Source organism: Lates calcarifer, linkage group LG24, assembly GCF_001640805.2.
Source record: "Lates calcarifer isolate ASB-BC8 linkage group LG24, TLL_Latcal_v3, whole genome shotgun sequence".
NCBI lineage: Eukaryota > Metazoa > Chordata > Actinopteri > Centropomidae > Lates > Lates calcarifer.
The window spans coordinates 4377855-4401624 of record NC_066856.1 but is presented as its reverse complement, the minus strand read 5'-3'; the positions used below and the strand labels follow the sequence as shown (position 1 = coordinate 4401624).

The 23770-nt window shown below is 40.0% G+C and overlaps 1 protein-coding gene across 2 annotated transcripts; it reads left to right on the top strand.

The window, feature by feature from the left end:
- The first annotated feature begins 666 nt into the window (after positions 1-666).
- On the top strand, positions 667-21838 carry zcchc2 (zinc finger, CCHC domain containing 2). Of its 2 annotated transcripts, none has more exons than XM_018673629.1 (14): positions 667-1666; positions 4646-4766; positions 5306-5376; positions 8361-8432; positions 8877-8977; positions 10420-10523; positions 11489-11551; positions 12637-12697; positions 13035-13158; positions 14820-14884; positions 15314-15390; positions 15795-15911; positions 16072-17769; positions 19476-21838. In XM_018673629.1, exons 1-14 carry the CDS (start codon positions 869-871, stop codon positions 19535-19537), a joined length of 3534 nt encoding a protein of 1177 aa, XP_018529145.1. In that variant the 5' UTR covers positions 667-868; the 3' UTR covers positions 19538-21838. The 2 variants fall into 2 exon arrangements, with proteins under 2 accessions (XP_018529145.1, XP_018529144.1); XM_018673628.1 differs by having other exon boundaries at positions 13035-13164.
- Positions 21839-23770: the final 1932 nt, after the last annotated feature.

Below are 23770 nucleotides of genomic sequence, written 5' to 3'. Positions count from 1 at the left end.
TTGACTATTCTGCATCTGAGTACTTTTGCCTCTGGTACTTTAAGTATATTTTAATGCAATTGCTTTTGTACTTCTACCTGTATTTTTTAAGTGAATTTTTAAATGCACAACTTTTACTTGTATCAGAGGATTTCTATATTGTGGTGAAATTAAGTGTTGAAATTAAATTTAAAATCTATATGTGTAGATCATAGTATGTATATCTATATGTATGTGAATATGTGGTGACTGATTTTTATGGAAGAGAATTTGCGCTGCTAAAGATCAGTATCAACCCAGGCAGGTCCTGCATTAATGACATGATATATATTTTTAAGACTTTAATCAGTTCATATCGTCTTAGTTTATATTATGCTTACATGGTGCTCATCAACAAATTGAGTTGTGTCTAATCAAATGACCCAAAACTATCTGACACACAAAAAACCTGGGGCCATGGTAACGTTATTCCAGAGTAGGAGTCGCTGGGCTGCACATTATTGCTAAAAATAGCATTACATTCCCAGGAACCGTGAAAAGTGCAGCGGCCAGGTACAGCAAAGATGGAGAAAATAGTTGACTACATATTAATTGGTTTTATTTATAAATCCTGCTGTAAGCTACAGAGAGATCACCAACAGTCGCAGGATGGCAGCAAAGCGCTAAGCGTGCATGTTTACTCTGCCGGAAATGAGCAGTAGAAGAAGAGGGTAACGTAGGAAAAAAAGCTACAGTACTATCGCCGCGTCAGATGATTAGCAAATAGTAAAAACACAGTCACACGACTGACAGTTCACCTGTCTTTTCAGCATTACGAAACGGTGTAAGTTGTCAATAATGTATATTGGTCCGTTATTTACACTTTGAAGCCTCTCTCGCAGCGCTGAGAATGCTGAAAATGAAACTACCGATGAAAACGGGCGAGGAAGGAGGCAACGAAACGGCCGAGGACAATTCATTGGATCAGTCGGAGCACCAACATATTCCCAGGGCGGTATCTCCTTCTTCGGTATCCGACAGGCTGGAGGAGTCGCCGAGACCTCATGTGTATCCATCCCAGCTGGACAAGGAGACTGTTTTTGAGTGGTTCGGCCTACATCTAAACCCCGCTAAGCGGATCGAGTTCATGTGTGGACTCCTACATATGTGCCAACCCCTGGAGCTCCGCTTTTTGGGATCTTATTTGGAGGACCTCGCTAGGAAAGATTACCATGTTTTACGGGACTTCGAGTTTCGGGCAAATAGTCCGAGCGATTTGGGCGTTTTAACGGACGTGATTGACCCAGTGGTTAGGTCCAAACTCCTAGTCTGCCTGTCCCTCCTAGGGTCTGACAGCAGGGAATGTGCTGGAATACTCTTTCGGATACTGAGCCATGTAGATCCGGCCTTGTTCTACAAAAATTATGACTACTCCCTTCCTCCATTCAGGGGTCCTCACCACCACCCGTTTCATCCACCGTGTCAGGACGGGAATGTGTACGGGCGCTCAGAGCAGACCTGCGGCTTTTCCACTAACGAAACAGCGGCAGGACCCCTGGAGCAGTTGGCGCTGCTTTTTACCATGGCCTCTCTTCACCCAGCTTTCCATTTTCACCAACGAGAGACGGTCCGAGGGCAGCTTGACAAAATAGAGCTTGCAATAGAGGAGAGACGTCAAAGTCAACTTAGAATAAACGCCCAGACAACGGTAACCTAATGACCAATAAACCAGCACTGTACCGTTAAACGCTAGGCTAGTTCAACATCTACTTAACTTTTGTTCTCCGGGAGAGAGTTTAAGACTGTAGCATACCTGGCCATAAGCTGAACGCTAAGTAAAATATACATATATGGCAAATTAGACAATGATATCTAGATTACAATTTGAAGAATGCTAAGTACTGTGGCAGGAGACGTCCTTCTCCTAGCATGAGCTGTCGTCCATGCTAACAGAGTTAGCTAACATATATAAGCTAGCCGGTTAACCTGCCACCAGCAAAGTGGTTTCAACCAGAAACCAGCCATGTTCAAATGTATTGCATATTGCTAGGATGATGTTGCCCTTGTCTCATTATGTAGCTTCCTATTTGTCGGACTGTGGATTTGTATCGGCTACGTATCTAAGTGTCCTGTACAGTGGGAGTCATTAACTAGCTTAATGGGTACTAAGCGTTGCCCTTGTTAAATCCATATCCAGTTGAAATGCCAGGCACTGTTCTGATAATAATGTCTAATTATTCAGCAGCCTGCTACTCCAGATTGCCTATCGCAGCTGGTCTGAGCTGTAACAGTGCAGCAGCAGGTGTTTCCAGAAAGAACTTTTCACTTGTAGGTTTTTACGTGGGACATCACACTGGTGTCTGTCAGGTTTTCACTCCAGCCAAACAGGACAGCAGCTGATTTGTCATATTAATTAGCTGATTTGGAGCTTGGTATATTGAAATTGAAATCTGCCCCTGTTACTTTGCAGTTTCTTTGAATAGTAATAGTAATGATGTTAACTGCCGTAGTAATGGAGATTGAGCTCTTGCTTACATTTTACACTGCAGCTTCCATTTTATATTTTATATTTTCCATTTTAGAGTAGCATTAGAGCCTGAGATAAAGTAAAAAATCTGAAATATCATAGACACGTCTAGACATGTCTGAGCACTGGGGCACATGTGTGACTTAATTTAAATAACAGGGGTAGTCATGTTGTTTCTTAGCATGACTTGTATTAAGGCTTAATAGCACATGTTGCTGAAATGGTAATACACACTAGTATGCAGGCCTAGTTACACAGTGATATAATGTTGACATCATTTACCTGTTGCCACCCAGTAGAAAACAATTATAGCAGCACATTTGGTCCTCAGATAAACCAATAGGGAAAAAATAGATTGTAGACAAACAGGGGTCTAGCATCTTAAGAGCAAGATTAGGACATCAGCTGCCTTTTAAAAGCAGTTTGCTGCAATATCATAGAGTGAATACTCCCTCATATTTATCACTCCTTCAGATCAATGAAATTAGAATTAGGTATTCCAGACCAGCCCGAGAGGAGATTGATGCAAAAATAGTGCTTTGAGAACCTCAACATTTCACTACAGGATCTGCAGGTAACTTGCAGCTGTTGGTGTCAAAGTGCATATTTCTACAATCTGAAAGAGATTACATCAATTTGACCAGCATGCACATTGGAGGAAGACTACAGTTTGCCAATGGACATATAGGCAGAGACCAGGCAATCTGGAACAAAGTGCTCTAGACAGATGCATCAGAGATAGACTTGTCTGGCCACAATAACAGTAGACATGTTTGCAGGCATTGATGCAGCTGTAAATTCTGCATCATATCAAAGAGTGTGTGAGGATAATGTAAGGCCCTGTCTCAAAGTTGACCTTTCAACAGGATAATCCAAAGTACGCTAGCAAATCCACCAAGGAATGACTCAAAAGGGAGAAATGGGAGATTATGGAATGGCCCAGTCAAAACCCAGGTCTGAATCCCAGCTGAAATGGGGATTTATGGGGATTTGAAATGGGTAGTGCATGAAAGAAATCCCTTGAACATTTGGCAACTGAAGAAATTTTGCATGAAAGAGTGATCAAAAATTTCAGTAAGATGATGTCAGAGTCTGGTGGGCAATAATCCAAAACGCCTACAAGAACTTATTTCTGCTAAAGGGGGCAACACTAGCTTCTGAGATCAAGGGTGTATTTACTCTTTCCACAAAAGAATATTACATCTATATTATTGTTGAATAAATGATCACCTTTATCTGTAGGCACTTTATCACAAACAGGGTCAAATGTTTGCTAGTTGAAATATATTTGGATGTACTTATTTTTTCATGAGTGTATATATATTTATTAATGGAAAAAGTACTTCTCTAATTTGAAGTCATGTTAGGGATGCAAAACTGTTCTGCAGCCAACTCTCAAGTGTTACAGTTTCCCATCAGCACAAGAAAAACCCCTCACCCCTGTGGGTTATCCCCTGTAAATTAATCTTGTGCGAATTTGCTGCCTGATTTACAAATGGATCCACAATGGTAATGTAGTTGCCTGAATAAAAAAGGCTTTAAACACACTGAAAGTACCTTTAAACGACACTGTGTGACTGTCTCTGTTCTAGATGAATCCATGAGATTAACATCACTGTGAGTCAGGGCCTGGTCTGGTGAAGATGCTCAGCTCTTAATAAAATCACACTAGCCATTTTTAGAGTGCTGTATTGTGTCTGGATGCTGGTGCTGTCAAATCTGGTAAAAGACAGAGGGAGAGAGGGACAGTGAATGAGAGGAAGGTTAGAAACAGACAGTGGTAACTGGTGTGTCTTTGTGCTTACATAATGTCTGCTCCATCTCTTTCGATTGTCAGACAGTTATGCTTTAGATGCCTTTTTGAAATCCCACAGGCCATGTTCACATGGAAGAAGTGACTTGGCTGTTATCACTTCTGCATATTTCCTTTTGTATTTGTCATATGCACATATATTACTCTTCACTGCCTTAAGCTATTCAACATTTAAAGTAGGTTTATATAGATAGAACTATACATATCTCTGCTGATGAGATTAGTGGGTTTAATTTAGACTGTTCCTGAGTAACTAAATATGAAATTACAGGCTAAAATGATCTTATAACATAATAACCCACCAGCATCAGGCAGTAACTAACTTGATATATTTTTTTGGTTTCTAGGAGCTATCAGGTCAGAAGGTGGATTACCTGCCTTCCCCAGCGTTGGGTTTGGGAGAGTGTACAGCCTCCCATCCTCCTTGCCAGAGCAGACGCTCCAGCCGCTGGGTAACACAAAGAGAAGGTGAGTGGATTTACTGTATATGATAATAATTATCAATCTTTCTGAGGTATAAGAGGGAACTGGGCAGCATTTTGATTTGTGGATCTTCTTGATTTACTCTGCAGGGGACAAGTACCTGTTAGAATAACAGCTTTCTTCCAGAAAACAGAGACATGTCTTTCTATACATTTCTCTTTTTCTCTCTTTTTTTAATTTAACCAGTATCTATCCTCTCTTCTGTGTTTACTCGTTTACTCTGCCCTGTAATGTTTTTTATACTTCTTTATGTTGGCAGTAGAGCTCTCCCACATTTTTCTCTATTTTATCTAAGAATAATTTTAATCATGTGGACACATACAGTAGAAACTATTGATTGATTCATAGTATGTGGTATAATTAACCAGATAATTGTGTGGGCCAAAATATTTCAAAAGGCTTTCAGCAGACACATACAAGTGTCTGCGAAGTTGATATTTGCCTAGTTCTAGTAGCTGTGCTGCTCTTTTGCTACAAAACTTGTCAGAGTCATAGTACTTTATTACTGGTCTCTGTTGTTGCAGCGGTGCATATAGAGGGAATTGTGCTCAGGGGTGTCTCTCGGACCAGAATAGACAAGGAATACAACTTTGAGGTAGGTAATACCACACACACGTACACACTACTATAGGATAAAATGCCTGGTCTTGGTGTGAAGTGGCATGTTTTTTCTATGTAACCTCAAGTTCAGTAAGACTGTCAACACTGAGTCCTGATTTTTGTAGTTATGCCTGGTGTTTCCTGTAGTGTCACTGCTGGACACCACACACACACACACACACACACACACCACACACACACACACACACACACACATACTCTTGCTTTCCGCTCTGCTGGTAACACCTTCCTGCATGCGTGCTCTCAGCTTTGGGAGGTAGCCCATTCACTGCATTCCAAAAATGAAACAAACAGTTAGCTTGATAGTGGTATGTAACAATAGTAGCTTGGTGATAAACCACAAAGTATTAAAGCTAATGAAATTTAATAGAATACACTTTGAAACCACCCTTCCCAGGGCCACACCAGGGGCTGTCTTTCTGTAGGGCTCTCTGGCAAAGAGACACAGGGAGACAGTGCTATTTCCACATGGTCTCTTTCAGTCCAGAAACCACGTTCAACCCTACAGCGGTCAAAATATATGTACAATGACCTTTCTTTACAACAACCTTGCTCCTGCTTGTGCCCTTTTCTACAGTTGGTGGTTCTGGTTAGTTTTTGTAATCTGAGCCGAGTGTGTCAGGATTTGTTATTTATTAGACAACAACTTCTGTTGCTGTTGTCTCCTCAGTGAATCACAGTCAGGTCAAAACTATCATTTAACAGGCTTCATATGCTACTTTGTACATGGGGTGTTTTGTTGACTGGTGTCTGCTAGTCTCATTCTTTGGCATCACTTTCTCCCTGTGGTGTATTGTGCTGGTTACACCAGTGTCAGCCTGGAAGTAAGGCTTTTTTAATCTCCCATGTGATAAAATGTTTTGCTAGGTTGAGCAGGATTTGAACAAGGTGTCTGCTCAGTATGCTAACAGCCAAATGGAACTTCACCATGCAGGAGAAATGCAGGTTCTGCATGTGTCCATATTGTTAGGGGCAATTTTTGATTTTGAAGGCTTAGTTATGGTGGCCAGATCTGGGGCATTTCTTTTATTTTTATTTTTTATTTTTTTGACCCACGTGGCCATTGCACCCAGCTAATTCAAGTTTCCAATTCCACAGTGAGTCAGTGTGGTGCCAAGCTAGTGGCAGCTCAGTGGCTGACCTTGTCCCTTCAAAAATGAATGTTATCCCAACATAAATCCACAGCAGTCACAGTGCTTATTTACAGAAAGAAAATTTTGGTAAGACAGATGGAGAGGAGACACCAACAGTCTTGTTGGCTTGACTGAGCTTTGATAGTCAAGCCAACAGCACTCACAGCGAGCCAGTCTCACTCTCCATCTGTTTATACTGGACACAAACCACTGATGCACATACACACACATGAGCTAAATAGACATGTGTGAAGAAATTATGTTGCATAATTAATATACATTATTTGTAGATATTAATACTATTTATTACTAGAAAGCGGTAAATGGTTGTCTGTGGTCTTTTTCTGTCCATTAAGTAGATGAATGCCACTGAAGTGTTGTGTTTCCTGCTTCTCTATTGGAAAAAAATGTTTCACACTGCCGTAGGGATGCTCAGGTCAGGCTTTTTTGGGACCAATGCTGATCACCAACTTAATCCAAGTGGAACAGGCCAGTCTGGCACTGACCCTTTCATGTTCTTCTGTGAGAGAGGACCATGTAAAAGCTTGCACTTTTGCTTCATATCACTGTGTTACCCATATTTACCAAGCTGGAGTTATAACTCAAAGTTTTTGATATTTCTTCTAGTTACTTAGAAAATGTCAATATAGTACTGTGCAAAAGTGGTGGGCACAGGAAACAAGGTGAGGATACTTTCAAGTATAATGACATAAATAGTTTTTATTCATCAATTAACTTCATACAAAATGCATTAAACAAAATACTAAATCAAATCTGTATTTGTTACCACCCTTTACCTTCAAAACTGATTTAAGCTTTTGAGATCAGGGCTCTGTGGGAGCCATAGCATCTGTTGCAGGACTGCTTCTTGTTCGTGTCTATGTACAACTGTTTGTTGTAATGCTTTTTATCATTCAAGGGAAACTTACTGTTTAGAAATAAAAACAGACAGAAACTGCCACAGGCAGCTGTCTGGTGGCAACTGGTCAGCTATAGTGAATAAGTCAATGAAAACACAGTTTGACATTTATGGATCTGACATCACCTAATTTGTGATTTGATTTTTGATCTGAAATACTAAGAGAACATGGATCAAGCCATTTTAAATGAATTTCAGTTCATTCTGATCAGTGTCCATTTGATGGTACTTGACCATTCACAAATCGCTTTGCTTTAAGAATGACACAGTGGCACTATTTCTGTTCTTTATTAATGTATTCCTACGGCTTGTACAGTCACTCATGGTCACGAGTAACTCATGAGCTCATACGACTCAGGAAAGATATCACATCTCCCTGTGTCTCAGCAGGAATAGTATGTGATCTAACTCATTTATTTTATTTACAACCTGATCTTACATGTCCATTGTTCTTTTATGTAGAATTTAGCATTCATGAACTTGAACATGAACACTTCTGTAAAGTACAAGTCATATAGTTGGGACCATTACATAACTGAAGTACATGTGACTTATTAAAGGGTGTAACTATGTCTACACAATTCACAGGCAGAGATGAGAGGGCACATGTGTGTTTGTGTACTCTTCAAGGGTGGGGAATTGACCTGCGTTTACTTCTCTCTGCTCTCTTTTACCATAGGACTTCGATTACTTTGTGTCATTATGTTTTTAATTTTGAGGTGTTTTTGTTTTGATGTCTAGTTGTCTTATATTTCTGTTCCTTTAAATACTGATATCCAGAAATAGATCACTTAAATAAATGTGGTGTAATCCCAACTGTTGACATTATACCATAGCATAGCCTCATTTCTTTTTTTGACATGCTATTGTCAGCTTTCTTATTGTGGTCCATGTGCTGTGTTTCAGGTGAAGTGGTCAGACTCTTCTTCCAGTAGTGTGACCAAAACCCATCTGGAACTGGAGAACTTCCTTCTTAAGGTACCCACTTCTGCTGAAGATATTATCAGTTCAGCCGTATGGCAAAATTTTAAGTTATGGGTCCTCCACCGAGTCACACAGGCAAGAAAAATCAGTTCCTTAATTGATTAGGACTTATGCTGTATTTACAGAATTTTGGCAGAATGGGAAGAATAGAAAAAACGTCCCTTATGCAGACCTGAGATTATTTACCCATTATTCCAAGGTGGTTACACCCCAACTTCGTAATCACCAGATAGATCAGACATAAACAAACAGTGTATCCCTCCTATAAAATTAGCTGAATCATTTTTATGTTGCATCCATTGGTGGTGCATTAGATAGCCAATATAACAAATTTACACACAACATGATTGCTGGTGTCATTGGGCAGATGATGATAGCTTTCAACCTTTTTCTTTGTAAATCCTGCCTGTTGTTTACCTTCTGTCTGTCTTTGTGCAGCTTCCTAAGGATCAGTGTACTGAGTCTTTTGAGAAGAGCATCCTGAGGCTTCTGAACCAGGGGGACCAGTATGAGAGCAGGGAGATGGAGAAGAACCTTAGGTATATAACATTTATCCCAGATATACACCTGATCTGTCAAATAATGGGGGTATTGCAAGAATTATAGCAAAGTAATTTGTGCTTTAGTATTTGAGTATTCTCAGAGTAATCAATCATAACCTAATTGATTTCCTTTAGAGAGTTTCAGTTGCCAGTCATCCTGCTTTGTTGGAAATTGTCATGGGAAGATAGTGTTAAAATACATTGAGTTTCAGTTCTGTTTGCTAAACATGATAGACTTTTCTGGACTCCATGCTGTTTGGTGTTCTCTGGTGTTAACACTGTATAAAATCACATGAAAACATTACAAACTGCAACCTTGACTGAGGACAGACTGTGGTTCGGACTGTGTGTATTTCATTTTGTTATTCTGAGTCCCCCAAGGAGAAGAGGTCAGCATCTGTCTTGGGGTCATTTCCTGTATGTAATAAATCTGGAATACATTCTTACTTCTTACTGTGCCACAGGTCACTTAGAGGGGAACTAACATCCATGCTTTCTGGCCTCGGGAGGCAGTTAGTAGAATTTGAATGGCATTATTCTCACCTTGAAACCACATTCCCACTCAGCCAGGGTGCAGTTTTTCAGCAACTTTAAACACAAGGGAAATGGGTTAGGGTTAGGGTTTGGCAAATTGGCACTGTTAAAAGTATGCCGAATTGTCTATTGGCCCTTGCTGTTTGTACTTCCTGATGTACAGACAAGTATCACTGTCATAACTCGTAACATAAAAATTGGATGACAATGATTTTGAACAGATTTATAGATGATGGGACATTGGATGCCAGGACATCTTTGGATGGAAGTGTCATGTTAGGCAAGGGACCTGTGTGTGTCATGGTTGGATGGATATTCAACCACTGAGAAGAGGTGGGGCTGACTGTCAGAGCCAACTATACCCTTTGTCTGTTGCCCAGCTTGGACAAATACACACACTCCCCCCATAGTGTCCATCAGTTTCTCTTTGTGTGAAGTGAAACTGGAAAATGAAACTTATCTCCCTGAGCTCAGGCTCTTCAGCAGTAGTCCATCCCACAACCCAGCTGCATAACAATCGGTGCTGCTCGCATTTGTAAGTCCCTTGCTTTTTATGAGTCTTGGCTTTACCTGTGTCAGGGACAACTTTTTGTTTAGTATGTCAGTATAACTTCTATAAATTGGCATTGCAAGAGATCCTTGTAGATGGTTGCAAGGGTTTTTTTTTTTTTTTTTATTCATCAGCCACTGATTTAGTTATTCAGCATCAGAAAGTTGTTATGGTTTTATCATAGCCATACAAAGCCCAGTACAGTGAAAAACATGTATATGTCCATTGTTCACATTGAAAGTTTGGAAGTATGGAACTGTGGCTTACTACAAAGTGATTTTTATAGGATTTCTTCCTTTTTTCACATACAAAAGCAAATAAATGTAAGAGAAAGTAACTCGAATTTTATTTTCAGAGAAAGGTTCCTGTCTGCTCCTCCAGTCTTCAGACAGACCAGAAAGGTCTGCAGCTTTTTCAATTGTGACTCCAGTTACTCTGCTAAACCTACTTCTTGCAGATGTGAGTATCAGCCTAAGAATGAATGTTCATGAATTGTTTTTCCAAAAAACCTCTGCTCTTTTTCCATATATTTTTAGCGGTGAAGCACATCTTGTTTCATGACATTTAAAGTCATCCCCTGGAATGGGTAACTTTTAAGCTGTTTTGTTGCCTACCATAGACGTATCTGTGATCTGATCCCCTCACGAGGATACCACATATTCACGTCCTCTGTATCAGAATGAACTTACTGTTCTCCTCTTCTACAAGAAGCTGGGAAACTACTTTTCTTTGATCCATTTTTGTTTTCAGCAATACAACCTCCCTTTTAGTCCTCATGTTTTTTCTCAGTTCAGTGAATGAATATACTGTAAAATTGCTGTTTTAATAGTAGTCAAAGAATTAAAGGAGCAGATGGTTTGCTGCAGTATTTTGTCATTTATGACAATCAGACATGTATTTTGTCATTTATGACATTTATGACAATCAGACATGTGGCTGTTAAAATCTTCAAATAGCAATTTCATTTTCTCCACTATCATGATCTGGCACCATGTAGTTCTTTAATTATCACCTCTTTCATACAGTAAAAAAAAATCTTAGCACAGGGAACACATACAACAAAAATGTCAGCATACTTCTCTCAACCCCATCATGTTTCCACAGATATAGAAAAAAACTGAAGCTGTCACACATCATTTCAGAGTCTAGACTAATCACAGGGGCAACAGACTAACACAGTTTATTATTATTTACTATTTATCCTTATGCAGTTGTTGCAACACTGTGACTTAATCCATGTAAGTATACACATAGATGTCAAATTAGATGTCAAATCATGACACAATAAGCCACAAATGGTGCCTGCAGGGGGCACCTCTGCTGTCATAAATCTCCAGCAACAGTTGTCAGTGGGATGTGTGACCATAATCTGATTACTGTTGTTGTTTCTGTACTGTTACTGTTGCTGATCTTTTTCTTGATAGGCAACTGCCAGTTGGGAAAGGTCTACCAAGGAGACTGCTCTGATGCCTCCAGTCAGGAGGAAGGTGAGAAGAAGTGAAACTCCTTTACTGTTTTCCTCTGTGTATAGTAGTAGTGGTAGGGAGAGTGCAACAAAGAGGACAAAAGAAATGCATGGGAGCATGTATAATCATTGAATGAGGCCTGGCTATGTGTACAAACAAAGCAAAGGAACAGCCCAGTAACTGCGCCTGTAGTCATGGTTTAAGCTATGTAGTAAACATGAAAAGCTAACTAGCATTTATTTTTAGAGGTTGTTTGGAAAGGCTGAGTGTGTTTCAAATCCTCATATTTCTCGACTATATTGGTCATGTGCTGCACTGAGTTCAGCTCGAGTAACCACAGCCCTGGCTCATACTATACATCAGAATAAGACAGTGCTCAGTTAATGCTATGAATTCTTGTGTGTTTGATTAATGTTATATCCATTACTAATTCTGCTAATTAATAAGGAAGTTACATGTTTAGGTTGAGATATTTACTTTAGCTTTAAATGAGAATGGACCTTAAACCAGACAATAGAAACGGCAAACTGATAGCAGTTTATTTGCACAGTACTGTTTAATGTACAGTAATATAATTTCAAATAGATAGACGTCCAGTTATGTTTCGTTGTTAAGATCAGATTAGCACTAAGAGTGGAAGCATCTTTGACTTGATTTGATCAAACGTATATGTTTATTTTAACTTACAACATTATTTTCTAATAAGACACATTTCTGTTTACTTATATGTGATATATCATTAGCTCACTTGAACTGTGTCTTTGACCAAACTTGCTCAGTTTTCTGTGGACTTATTATGATGTAATGTGTCTTGTGTAAAGGTTTCATTGGGCTTTGGGTTGTAAGTGGAGTTTAGCAATAACAGCCAACAGCTTGAATTATGAGAGGTAATCATACCAATATGATTGCTGTTTTCCTGCATTGTCAAATATCTGCTCTATTCTCTATCTTCTAAATTATCAGTATTCATCACAAAGTGATGCCCAGCAGATTCTTTTTCCTTGTTGTTTTGGGAAAGGACCTAGTAAAGGATTTGGCTTTACATCTTGTTTCTTGATTATTGATGCAAAGCAGTTGGAATGATGTTTTATTGATCTTTCTGTCAGATTTAGAATCGTATGTTCAGGGACACAAGAAAAAGCACGGAACCAAGAGTCCATGTCAAGGGTGAGTAGATTGTCTATGGTCTGATTTGTAACTTTGAAATGTTTCATCCCCATGATAAAAGTAGGACATCACTGCAGCAAATAATACTGTAACACTACTATTCCATTATAACAGAGAACAACAGCTAATTAGTTGGAATACAGGCAAAAATATATGGAAAGTTTATTAACATACAGTTGGTATGAAAAATGTTGATCAATACAAGAGTGTGATGCTGTTGAGAGAAATGAGTTCAGTAATGGCAGTGAAACATGCTGAGACTACATTTTAGTGGGCGTTTTAGTGATTGGATACACACTTAAAAGGACAACACTTACATTCCTCTCCTCTCCATCAGTCTCTCTAGTGCCAAAGCCTCCCAGGGGGACAGTTGGAGGGGGGGGCATGCTGCAGAAGTCAATGGTCCAGCAGAGAGAAGGAAGAAGAGCTGTACGTTGAGGAGCAGTCAGGAGGCTGAAGAGGTGAAGGTAGAGTGCTATCATAGATATCATCCCACTGCTGCTGCTTGCTTTTTCTGTTTGCTTTCTCCATTCTGAAATATGTCTGATAATTACAGAAGTTCCCTTATTGTCTGCAGTACTGCAGCCACAACTTACTTATTATTAGCATTATGAGCTACAGTCAGGTTCTTTCAGTTTAGGAAGTAAGCTACAGTACAAGCTAGCAACAAAAGATGCTTAATAAGAATAGGTCTCCTTAATTTAATCCCATGAGGAAAATCCACTGTAATGTGTAATGTTGCTTTAATGCTGCTTTAACTATTAACCTACATGTACACACTATGTACACAGTACCAATATTAACAAGATAAGTAGCCACAATTTCAGATCACTTAAAATAATTGACTAGGTGTTGATCCATCTGCTCTCTGATAACTGCATTGAAAATAAGAAAAGGAATGTTAAAAATCAGAAAAGTAAACACATTTTAGCTGTGTTTAATGGGTGATTGTTGCTGAGTCTGTTGGGTTGAAGGCCTTGCTGGGTCAAGATGTTTAGCTTTTCTCAGCAACAGCAGAAATGGAGGTATCTAGCGGTGCTGGTCTAATGATTAACTCAACTGTAAAGTTCAGAAGCACAGTTCACAGTTAAGAACAATTCCATGAACACTAGTTAATCATTGTAGGTTGTAGTTACATGAAGGCCAGTGAGATTTGGTCAACACAGCTACTCCTTTGTACCATTGACACAGCTGTGTGTGTGTTTGATAGGATGTGCTACACACTGCTATATGAATGTTAGTACTTACTACTAATCTCATTGATATAGGTCAAGACTGTATGTATATGTGAGTGGGAGAGACAACTCTTTGCTGACAGAGCACATCCTCTCTCTCCTTCTCCCTCTCCCACTCTCTCTCTTCCTGTCACTGTCATATTAGAGGCTTAACATATAGTAAATGTATGCATTTCTGTGCTGCTGGATTGTCCCTGGGTTTTCCCTTTATTGCAAAGTATTTTTTTTCATTGAACATGAAAAAAGTAGATTTATCTGCTTTTTCACCAAATGTATCTGTGGTATTTTTGTACTTAAGATAAAGCAAATACCATCTTTTTCTCTTCTCTTTTTTCAAACAAGTTAATATGATATACAGCATAAAGAGTAAAAATAATTTAAACAGCACAAAATACCACTTTACTCCAAAAAATCTCTAACAACATGACAATCCCATGAACAATGATATAGTGCATCTCTATACTCCTTGCACCAGTCTGGGATATTTGGATAAAAATAACTATGATTTATAAGGTGAATTATAGGTTTTTATTGTGCAGTGATATTGATAAAAACTTAATGTGATGTTGGCAAGAACTTTCAACCTGGAAAAATATGATTATGCTGTTTTTATACCATCATTTTCTCTTTTCTAAGAAACCAAGCACAGTATCTTTCTTTTGCTGTAGCAGTCATTTTGCAACTTGGTAGTGACTCTGTAATACCTAAAACCCCTAATTTGTGGTTTGACCACACATTAGGCAGAGGTACCAAGCAAACAAAATAACACCACAAATAAAATGCAATAATAGTGGCATGAATCATTTAAATTCTAGAGGAATTCTTGTTGTAAATGTTTTGACTGAAACTAGAAGCTGCTCTGAAACGTCTGACTCCTTATCTTACAGCATCAGGACACTGAGAAGAGAGGCCTCCCAGTCACTAAAACCAAGAGAGTCCTACCTGCAGACAGGTACGTCAGCAACAGCTTATCAGACTTTTATGATGGTGTTAAAGTAACTTTGCAGCTGTTGATGCTAAAATGTGACACTGAGTAAAATAGAAATAAAGCAAAATAAAAACGTTGAATTACTTGGGGAGACAAAGTCATGCTCACCAAATGTGTCACATGAAAGTCATTTGCAGTGGATTTTTTAAAGTCTCACATCTTTTTATTTTAGTAAGATCTGATCAAGTGTGTGATCTGCATAGACATGTGAGAGTATAGTATCACTTATTTCACTGGACCGTGACAGAGCACCGCACTGCTCTGTCAAAAGTTTATCAGTCTATAATCTGCCGCAGACTCTCCTCATCACATATCACGTTTATATTCCTTGTTACTGCATTTCTCTGCTGACTTTACTTTGTCCCCTTATCTCTGCTGTCTACCTCCTTTCAGGGACAAGGGGAAGGGGAAAGGAGCTGCCTTTGTGACCAATGGGACTTTGGTGCCAGCTCTGTTGCCTCAGAGGAAAGGTGAGTGTCTGGGTGGCTGCTGTGATGGCTGGTTGTGATAGACTAAAGGGAACATGTAGTTTCATGATGATTATGAGTGAACAGCTGTGAAATTACTACACAAAACTGTATCTTGTAAGAGAGGGAGGAAAAGATACTCTAATACCTCTTACACTTAACTTGTTTGTTGAACATATACACAAATAACTGACCTGAAACATTAAACTCTTCAGTGACACTGAGCATAACACTGCTTTGTAGGGTGTTACTGCTTACAGTGATGTCAGATCCTGTTCCACACAGCTTTACATAACGCACATTCACAACCACATGCTTTGAACATGTATATGGTTTCACATTATGCAAATGCTGTGTAATCTGATGTTTGGTAGCTTCTCTGCAGTCTAACACAGTTGCTGTTGCAGATGGAGGTTCCGGTCCAGATACTTTTGGTGAAACCTCCTCAGAAAGCTACAGCTCCCCATCAAGCCCTCAACACAGAGGACCAGAGAGCCTGGATAGTGAGGATGACAACAACAAAGGTAAAACATACACACTATGTAGAAAATACACTTGAGGAAGTAAAGTTTTTGTAATGATGTACCTGCAGTATGCTACATTCTTCTCTTATTGTCCTCTGTCATAAGGATGCTAGTGTAACATGGACTGAATCTGTTCTTACCTGATCTTGTTTTCTGTCAGATACAGACAGCCACTCTGATGATTCCAGTAAAGGTCCTGGCCCTGACATGTTTTTCACACACCAGACTGATCCAGCTGTGATGGGGGAGGTCCCCTCTGTCCATCCTCTGTCTTCACACAACCACCGGGCCCAGATGGAGCCCCTCTGCCCAGACACCAGCACAGAGTTCCCCCCTCTCTCCTTCATGCATTCTCTGCCCTACGTGCTCCCCAACGGGGCTGCTGACTCTCCGCTTCCGCTAGTCCCTCCTCCCAGCCAAAGCATCATCCCTGATGGGAAGCCTTCATCTGGGACACTAATGATGCAGATGTCCCTAGTGCCTCCAGCCATCCCAGGCCCTGGAATTGTGGCAGACCCAGAGAAGAGGGACATGCTCCCAACCTTTGGGATTCCACCTATTGGCCTCCACCCTCCAGGAAGTCTTGGTGTCCAGCCTCTAGTTCAGAGGTTCAAAACAGTTCTGTCTCACAGCCAGTGTGGCACTGATGGAGCATCGGGGAGTGGCTCTACTCCTGCTGTCCCACAGGTTTCGCACCAGGTCCCTGTAAGAGCCATCGGTGCCATGACTCCTGGCCCTACATCCTTCTCCTCTCCTCTTCAGCAGTCTCTGCCCTGCCAAGACCCAGCTGGTGGCAGCTCAGGTCTGGCCTCCTCTCTGCCACATGTGGAGACTTCACACACCAAGCACCCTGGCTTAACTTTACCATCCGGCTTACCTTCTCCCTACACCCTTCCCCCTGTCCCCACATCTGTCATGCCTACTGTAGGAGCACCTGCAGCCACTGGAGCAGCTCCATCTTCTGGACATGTACAAGCAGCTGTTCCTCCAGCTGTGCCCACCCACACCCCTGGACCTGTTTCTAGCCCGAGCCCAGCACTTACTCACAGCACGGCACACAGTGACTGTACATCCTACAGCAATAGCGGTGCTTCCTGTGGAAGCGCCCCTGTTGGTCCTGGGAACCCTATCACTCTTCAGCAAACCCAGCAGCAACAAGTGGCTCCCCAGCAGCCAACACCACCACAACCACCACCACAGCAGCAACAACAACAGCAGCAGCAGCAGCAGCAGCAGCAACAGCAGCAACAACAGCAACAGCAACCAATGGGCTGTGGGACTTGTGGCTGTCACAACAACTGTGGCGGGCGAGGCAGTGGCACCAACAGCAGTGTCAGTGGCGCCTCCAGCTGCCAAGCACCCTTATTCTTCCCTGCCCACCAAATGGCAGCAGCAGCACGGCAGGTGTTTAGCGTTCCTCCACCTCTCTTCCAGCTAACAAGCCTGTGCAGTAACAGCTACCTCACCCATGCACAGCCCCCTCACCAGGCCAATGGTGCTGCCACCCTGCCCCCCTTCTTCACCGCTGCTCCGCCTCCTGCACACCCGTCCCCCTACGGCCCCCTGCACAGTCACCCTCACAGCCATGCAGACGTGCCATCACACATGCTGGGCACCCAGGCAGTGGCAGTCGCTGCTGCAAACTACAACCTCCAGCAGCAGATGGCGCCGGCAGCATCGTTCTGTCAGCGTGTCTACCAGCATGTGTACCCAAACCCTCTGGGGATGCTGCCTGCTGCCACACTGGGGGGAGGAGGAGTCAACAAGAAGAACGGCAACATCTCCTGTTATAACTGTGGTGTGAGCGGCCACTATGCACAGGACTGCAACCAGCCCTCCATAGACTCCACACAGCAAGGTAATGCAGCTATGCGGAAAAGGGAGAAACAGAGGACCCTATAGTTTATCTTTACCCGAACCCCAAGCAATCATCAGAGTCCAACATTCAGCCTAAAGTATGAGAAGTTAGGACTCATTCTCACTGAGTATATCTTGAGTTGTTTAATTTCAACTCTCCATTCTTTTAGTTTATTTGGCCAGAAAAAGCCGTATCAATGGAACACTCAAATGCTACCAAACAGCAGCAGTACAAGACTTGAAAAGCCAAGTCTCTGTCAGAATATCTGTGTTGCAGTGTGTGTGAGTGTTTTTATCTAGAATAAATCCCGGAGAAGAAAAGTTATGGCCAAAAGCAGAAAGCTTTGTCATACATGGAGATAGCTATCAAAGACAGTTTGTTTTGACTACACCTCTGCCACTAAATTGTGTGTTTATTGGCACACAACAAGAGAAATGTACCTCACCAGTCTAAAAGCAACAAGAAGTAGGTGGGACCACATCCTTAATGTGTTTTTAGGAAGTAGTTATACAACAGTATAACAACAGTATAACTACTTCAGCATTTCAAGCCAAAGGCTTAATTTTAGAATAGAATAACACATTATTGATCCTTGACAGGAAATTACTTTGTTACTGCAGCACCAAATATAATGCGCAACACCTCATGAAACTGACTTACAAATCCCTTACAAAATAAACACAGATAAGCTCACAAGCTCACTCACTTATGATTAGCAGGCTGAAGATTATCCAGGAAGCTGTTAAGTCATTGTTAGACAAGTTCTACACTGCTCAAACTGGGTGACCTACAAGAAAGGATATAGCAGCAATGGTTCAGACCTATAGAAGGGGAATTGTCAGTGTCACCTTCCACAGGTAATTAAAGGCACCTGGATACTTAACTTTTTTTTACAGTGTTTTTCAAAAGAAAAAGAAAACTGCAGCTATTAACACTCTTTCCCTACAAGTGGCACTAGTGTCATCATTACACACACTTAAATTACCTAGCCCTGTTTGGATCCATCCACTCCTCATGGTTCCCATTGACAAGCTCAGCAAAGCAAACATTTGCTAAACCAACCAGTTAGTCCTCAACTTTGATGACTTTTTTGAGGCGTTTTCAACACTGTTTAAAAACTCTTCAAAAGAAAAATCAGTGTCTACTTTGAGCACCAGGATGAGGTGAAGATGATAAACTTGAGCACTTACTCAGAGAAGCATAAGGCTGAGATTTATGCTTTATGCTGAGATTTATCAGAAGTGTTTTCAAACTGTATGTTTTAGTTTTACAAGAGAAAAGACTGGCTGGTTTGGTGAATGTTTCTGTGGTTAACCTTTTCACATCTGATAAAAAGAAGTGCATAGCAGCTACCATTAGCTTTTCTACATCAAGTACATGGGTCTACCAGGGTTAGGTACCTGCAGAGTGTTAACAGCAGTGTTTTTTTCTTTTGTAAAGCACTTTAAAATCACAACAAAACATCTTTGGTCTTTCTTGAAAAATTTAAAAAGCAAACAATTCAAGTATAAAGGAACAAAAACATATTTACAAGGTTTAGATTATTCAAGGCAAGATATAGTCTGACAGCAATCAAGGCCTTCACTTACCTTATGTAATGTTCAGATTATTTCCCCCACCTGTCCACTGACTGTTTATCCTTTGTGTGATTGGATACATCTGTGTGTGTCGACGTGCATGCCTGTGTGTTGGTGTTTTCGTTGCAGGTGGCTTCCGGTTAAAGTACGCAGCCTCCCACATTTCAGAAGCATTTGACAATGCAGACTGAAGAAGAGGAAAGGATGAGGAGCTCCTCTGGTATCGTTTCCACAGTGACGGTCCTGTGTTCTTCCCCAGGCACTGTGTATGAGCAGTGCACTAAAACTTCTGTGCATTTCAGGAAAAAAAAAATCTCAACAAGAAAGAGTGACTTGTCCAAGGGCAAGGACAAAGCCTAAGTACTTGTGCCTGAGAAAATCTTGTTCCCGTGGAGATGATACACTGTCTCACACACAGTCCACGTGACTCCCGGTCCCTTCCCTTTCAGTTTGTTTTTGATATTTTTGCACTGAGGGTTGGAAACAATTAACTTATTACTTAATTATTAGGAAGTTGACTGATTTTGGGAAAATTTTGTTTTTACATTAAAGTGGAGAATAGTCTTGACTGAAAAAGGTTCTTATACGCTTATTTCTAAAACAGCATATTTATGCAGTTTCCTCATTATTACTGTTCTAGGATTTTATTGTCTGACAGAATTGTACAGCAGTTTTCAAGATTAAAACAAGAAGTTTTAGTTTTTTTGAATGTACCACTTCTCATTTAAAGAATCTGACTATCACATGCATTTTTGCCACTTGATATATGTTTGGTCGGAAGGTAATTGCTGCTTTGTATTTTTTCAGTTTTTTTATTGTTTTATTTGGTGAAATGCACTATAGCGAAGCAGGAACTTAAGTGCACTAAAACAGTCCTCACCACAACCAAGCTGATGTAAGGATTCAGTCATTTTCACAATCAGAATCAACATGACAGAAAAATTATCACTAAATATAGCATTTGGACTGTTTTAGTATACTTTAGTACTACAGGTGTGAAATAGCTTTTTATGGCTAACATTTTAGAGTGAGTGAGATCCCTGTGTTCTAAATTACAGATACTGTACAAATACAACAGAAGAAAATCATTCTACCCTGATTCCAGAGTGAACTCACAATAGTCAGACCACTTCCCTATCAGTTAAATACCTGGCAAAATGCATTGGTACTTCATGGTCTCTGAAGAAATAAATATTTTTTTTCCCTTACCCCTTAACCTTTAGTCTAACCCAGGCCATACATCTCACTTGTACACAGAAAATACTAAAATCTATTAGGTGGATTCATGCTCTCCTGAGGACAAAGCTATTTTGGTTTGGACATTTATAGCTTTGGTCTTACTCAAGAAAGGACCTAAGGTTTTTTGTTTGTTTGATTGTTGATAATTTTTTTTGTACTGGGAAGGATTCTGAATGCCTCAGTTTGCTTCAAACAATGTGTTGTCTAGCCTCGTCTAAAAAAATCTCTCTCTCTTAACTTTAAATTCAAACTGATAGTGACTCTGCCCCTTTCAAGTTATTTGTGTCAGTCAACTTAGGAGAGCTGTACAGCTGCACCAATCTCATCCTCGTCCTTGATGCTATTTTTCTGTCACTATTTTAATGGATGTAGCAAGGTAGCTAGCTAGCTCTGTTGACATATGATGTTCCTATTCATAAAGCATGTTTGTGGGTACAAGTGGTTTTATGGGAGGTTAAATGCTAGAGAGTAGTAATTAATCACACAGCAGTATTGCCGTAAATTTGTTTTACACTAGCCACAAATACAGTATGCTAGTGGTCATACCACACAATACTGTAGCAGCAGTACCAGTCCCTGAACATGTTGAATTTGAGATGAAGAATGTGCTATTTCTTCTTCCTATAATCTGAATGGACACAGTCATGAATGGGCACATCATTAGATCTGTTTGAATCACTGAGTAAATCTTAGATGTGGGTTTTGAGCCACAGGTCTAACAAGACTATGTCTTGGTAGCCATCGAGGTGCACATCCTCACAGTCTCTCCTCACCATTCTAGGTGTTGCACGTGGTCGAAAAAAGAGTGCTCGAGTGAGAAGTACAGACAAACGTTTAAACTTTTGTTTGAAGCATACTGATGCTTTAAGAACATAACAGTTAGTATTGTTGGGTGCAGCCTCTTAAGGTCTCTAAAGAGGATTTAGACTGTCGGGTTTATATTTTTTGTACAATTTTTGAATGTAGTACAAAAATTCCAGCTGTTGCCTTCATGGGTGTACAAGCAGTGTACAAGCAGTAGGGCCAGCTTTTAAATGATTTGGTCAAAGGTTGAGATTTGTAACTTGATAATCACACTGAATTTTCATTTTCAGACTTACAAACAGAACAGGATATAAAGAAAGTTTACTTTATCTGACAGCTGTATTTCTACAGCTGGTTCCATTTTAAGCTGATATAACACTGCACACTGAGGAAGGCAATATCTGTTTTTTTCCTGTACTGGTTAATTAAAGAAAAAAATCTGACATGAATAGTTTGGATTGCTGAATCAATATTTGATCAGAGGCAATGAGCTCATTAACATTCTCTGAGGGTTTTCTGATGCTATTTTGGGAAACTTTTGAAATAATGAATGGGAGGCAGTGTGAGAATATGGAGCCCCAAAGTGTTCAATAATATATAAATAAATCATACTAAATGAGATAGTAGTTAATGAAATAACTTAAACTATTAAAACTTAGCTCATTAATATGAAATGTTATTTCATTGTTCTTATTTCATTGTTGTATTTCATTCTAGAGTTTTATTTCAAAATGTCCTTTTTTGTCCCTTTTCAGGTCACCTTTAAGCCAATCACATGCCCCCTGTCCTTTGACCTTTTTGCTAAAGTGACAATAAAGTTACCAGAGTCATTTTGAATCAACAATCTGTACACTGACACAGAAACTAACATTTCCCTTTATTCATCTCAACAAGGCTGCACATGCTAACTAGCTGTGTGGGTTTATCTTGGATTATTATACTAGCTAGTAAGCTAGATAGACAGGTAGTGGAAGCAGTCATGTTAAGATAAGGCTTAAAAGCTAAAGAGGTTTAGCCACAGTGTCTGTGTTTATCTACAACAGCAGTTTGACTCTGAATTATTTTGACATTGTTGCTAACTGTTAGGTGCTAAGTGGCTAAATCTGGTAGCAGCTGTTGAGCTTGCTAACAGGTAGACACTATTATTGAATGAAGAATAATGAAATAACATTTATAATAATGACTTGAGTTTGAATGTTTTCTTTAGTTATAAAACAAATTATTTAATTTATATATTTTACACAGTTTATTCATTTGAGTACTTATTTCTCAGTGTCTTAAAAGATGATTTAATACTGAACACTTTAGGGCCTCATAAAGAAGTTAACAGTTCTCATTACAAAATAACTGCAAGACAAGATAACATTGAACATCTCATTCATAGTTCATAGATAGTGAAGTGTGTACTATATGAGCATCTGTGGGTGTCTTCTGTTCTATCTATCTGAGGATGAGAAAACTGCTGGGCTTTTTTTTTTTTTTTAAATTGAACAATAATACATTTTCTAAGCAGCCACTTCTCAGTGATACTCAAGTATTTAAAGTTGCTATAGTTTCTCCTAACTAAGTGTGTGTGTGTGTGTGTGTGTGTGTGTGGCAGAGACTCAGGCTGCTTATGTTTTGGGCCTTTGTGGAATTCTGTGTGTTTTTTTCTGCCATTACTGCTTCAACTACTGTAAGTGCATGAGGTAAATTGAAGGATGAACACCCTCAAATCTGGCGACTTTCCAAGTCTGCTAAGTTTTTCTAGTTTTTTCTATTAGTCTCTTTTTGGCCCATTTAGATTAATGTTGTCAAGTTAAAACCTAAACAAAACAAAAAAACCCCAAGAGTGTCTCTTTTGGGTTCCAAGCCTGGATGAAGGAGGAGGGTTGGATGTAGAGCTAACAATTCCACCCCACATAACAATCTTTTGATCAAATTTAATATTCTAACATTTAACAATACAGGACAAAATTGATTTATTTAATGTGGGTCTGACAAAGAAATTATTTTGAGAAGTGATGACCTATTTCAGTGGCAAAAAACAAACAAACCAAGAGTCAACAGAAGAGAGTTCATTTGTAGTTCTAAACATATTTTAAGTGTTTTTTAACCACTTTTTGTTTCTCCTACAGCGCCCATTACAATTACATACAAATTGCAAATTATGCAAATTAGGTGATGACATCTTTCAGCGACTTTTAGGACAGCCAATGGCTACTTTCCTTACTGAAGAGTTGGCAACACTGATTCCTTCTAAATGTTTGTTAATGGATTAAACCGAGAAGCCACAGTAAACTTCCATCGACTCCCACCAAAAGTAAAAGTACGGCTGTAAAGGGGAACCAACCCGCTGGTGTGAGCAGTGACCACTTGTCTGACCACTTCTTGAAGGCAAC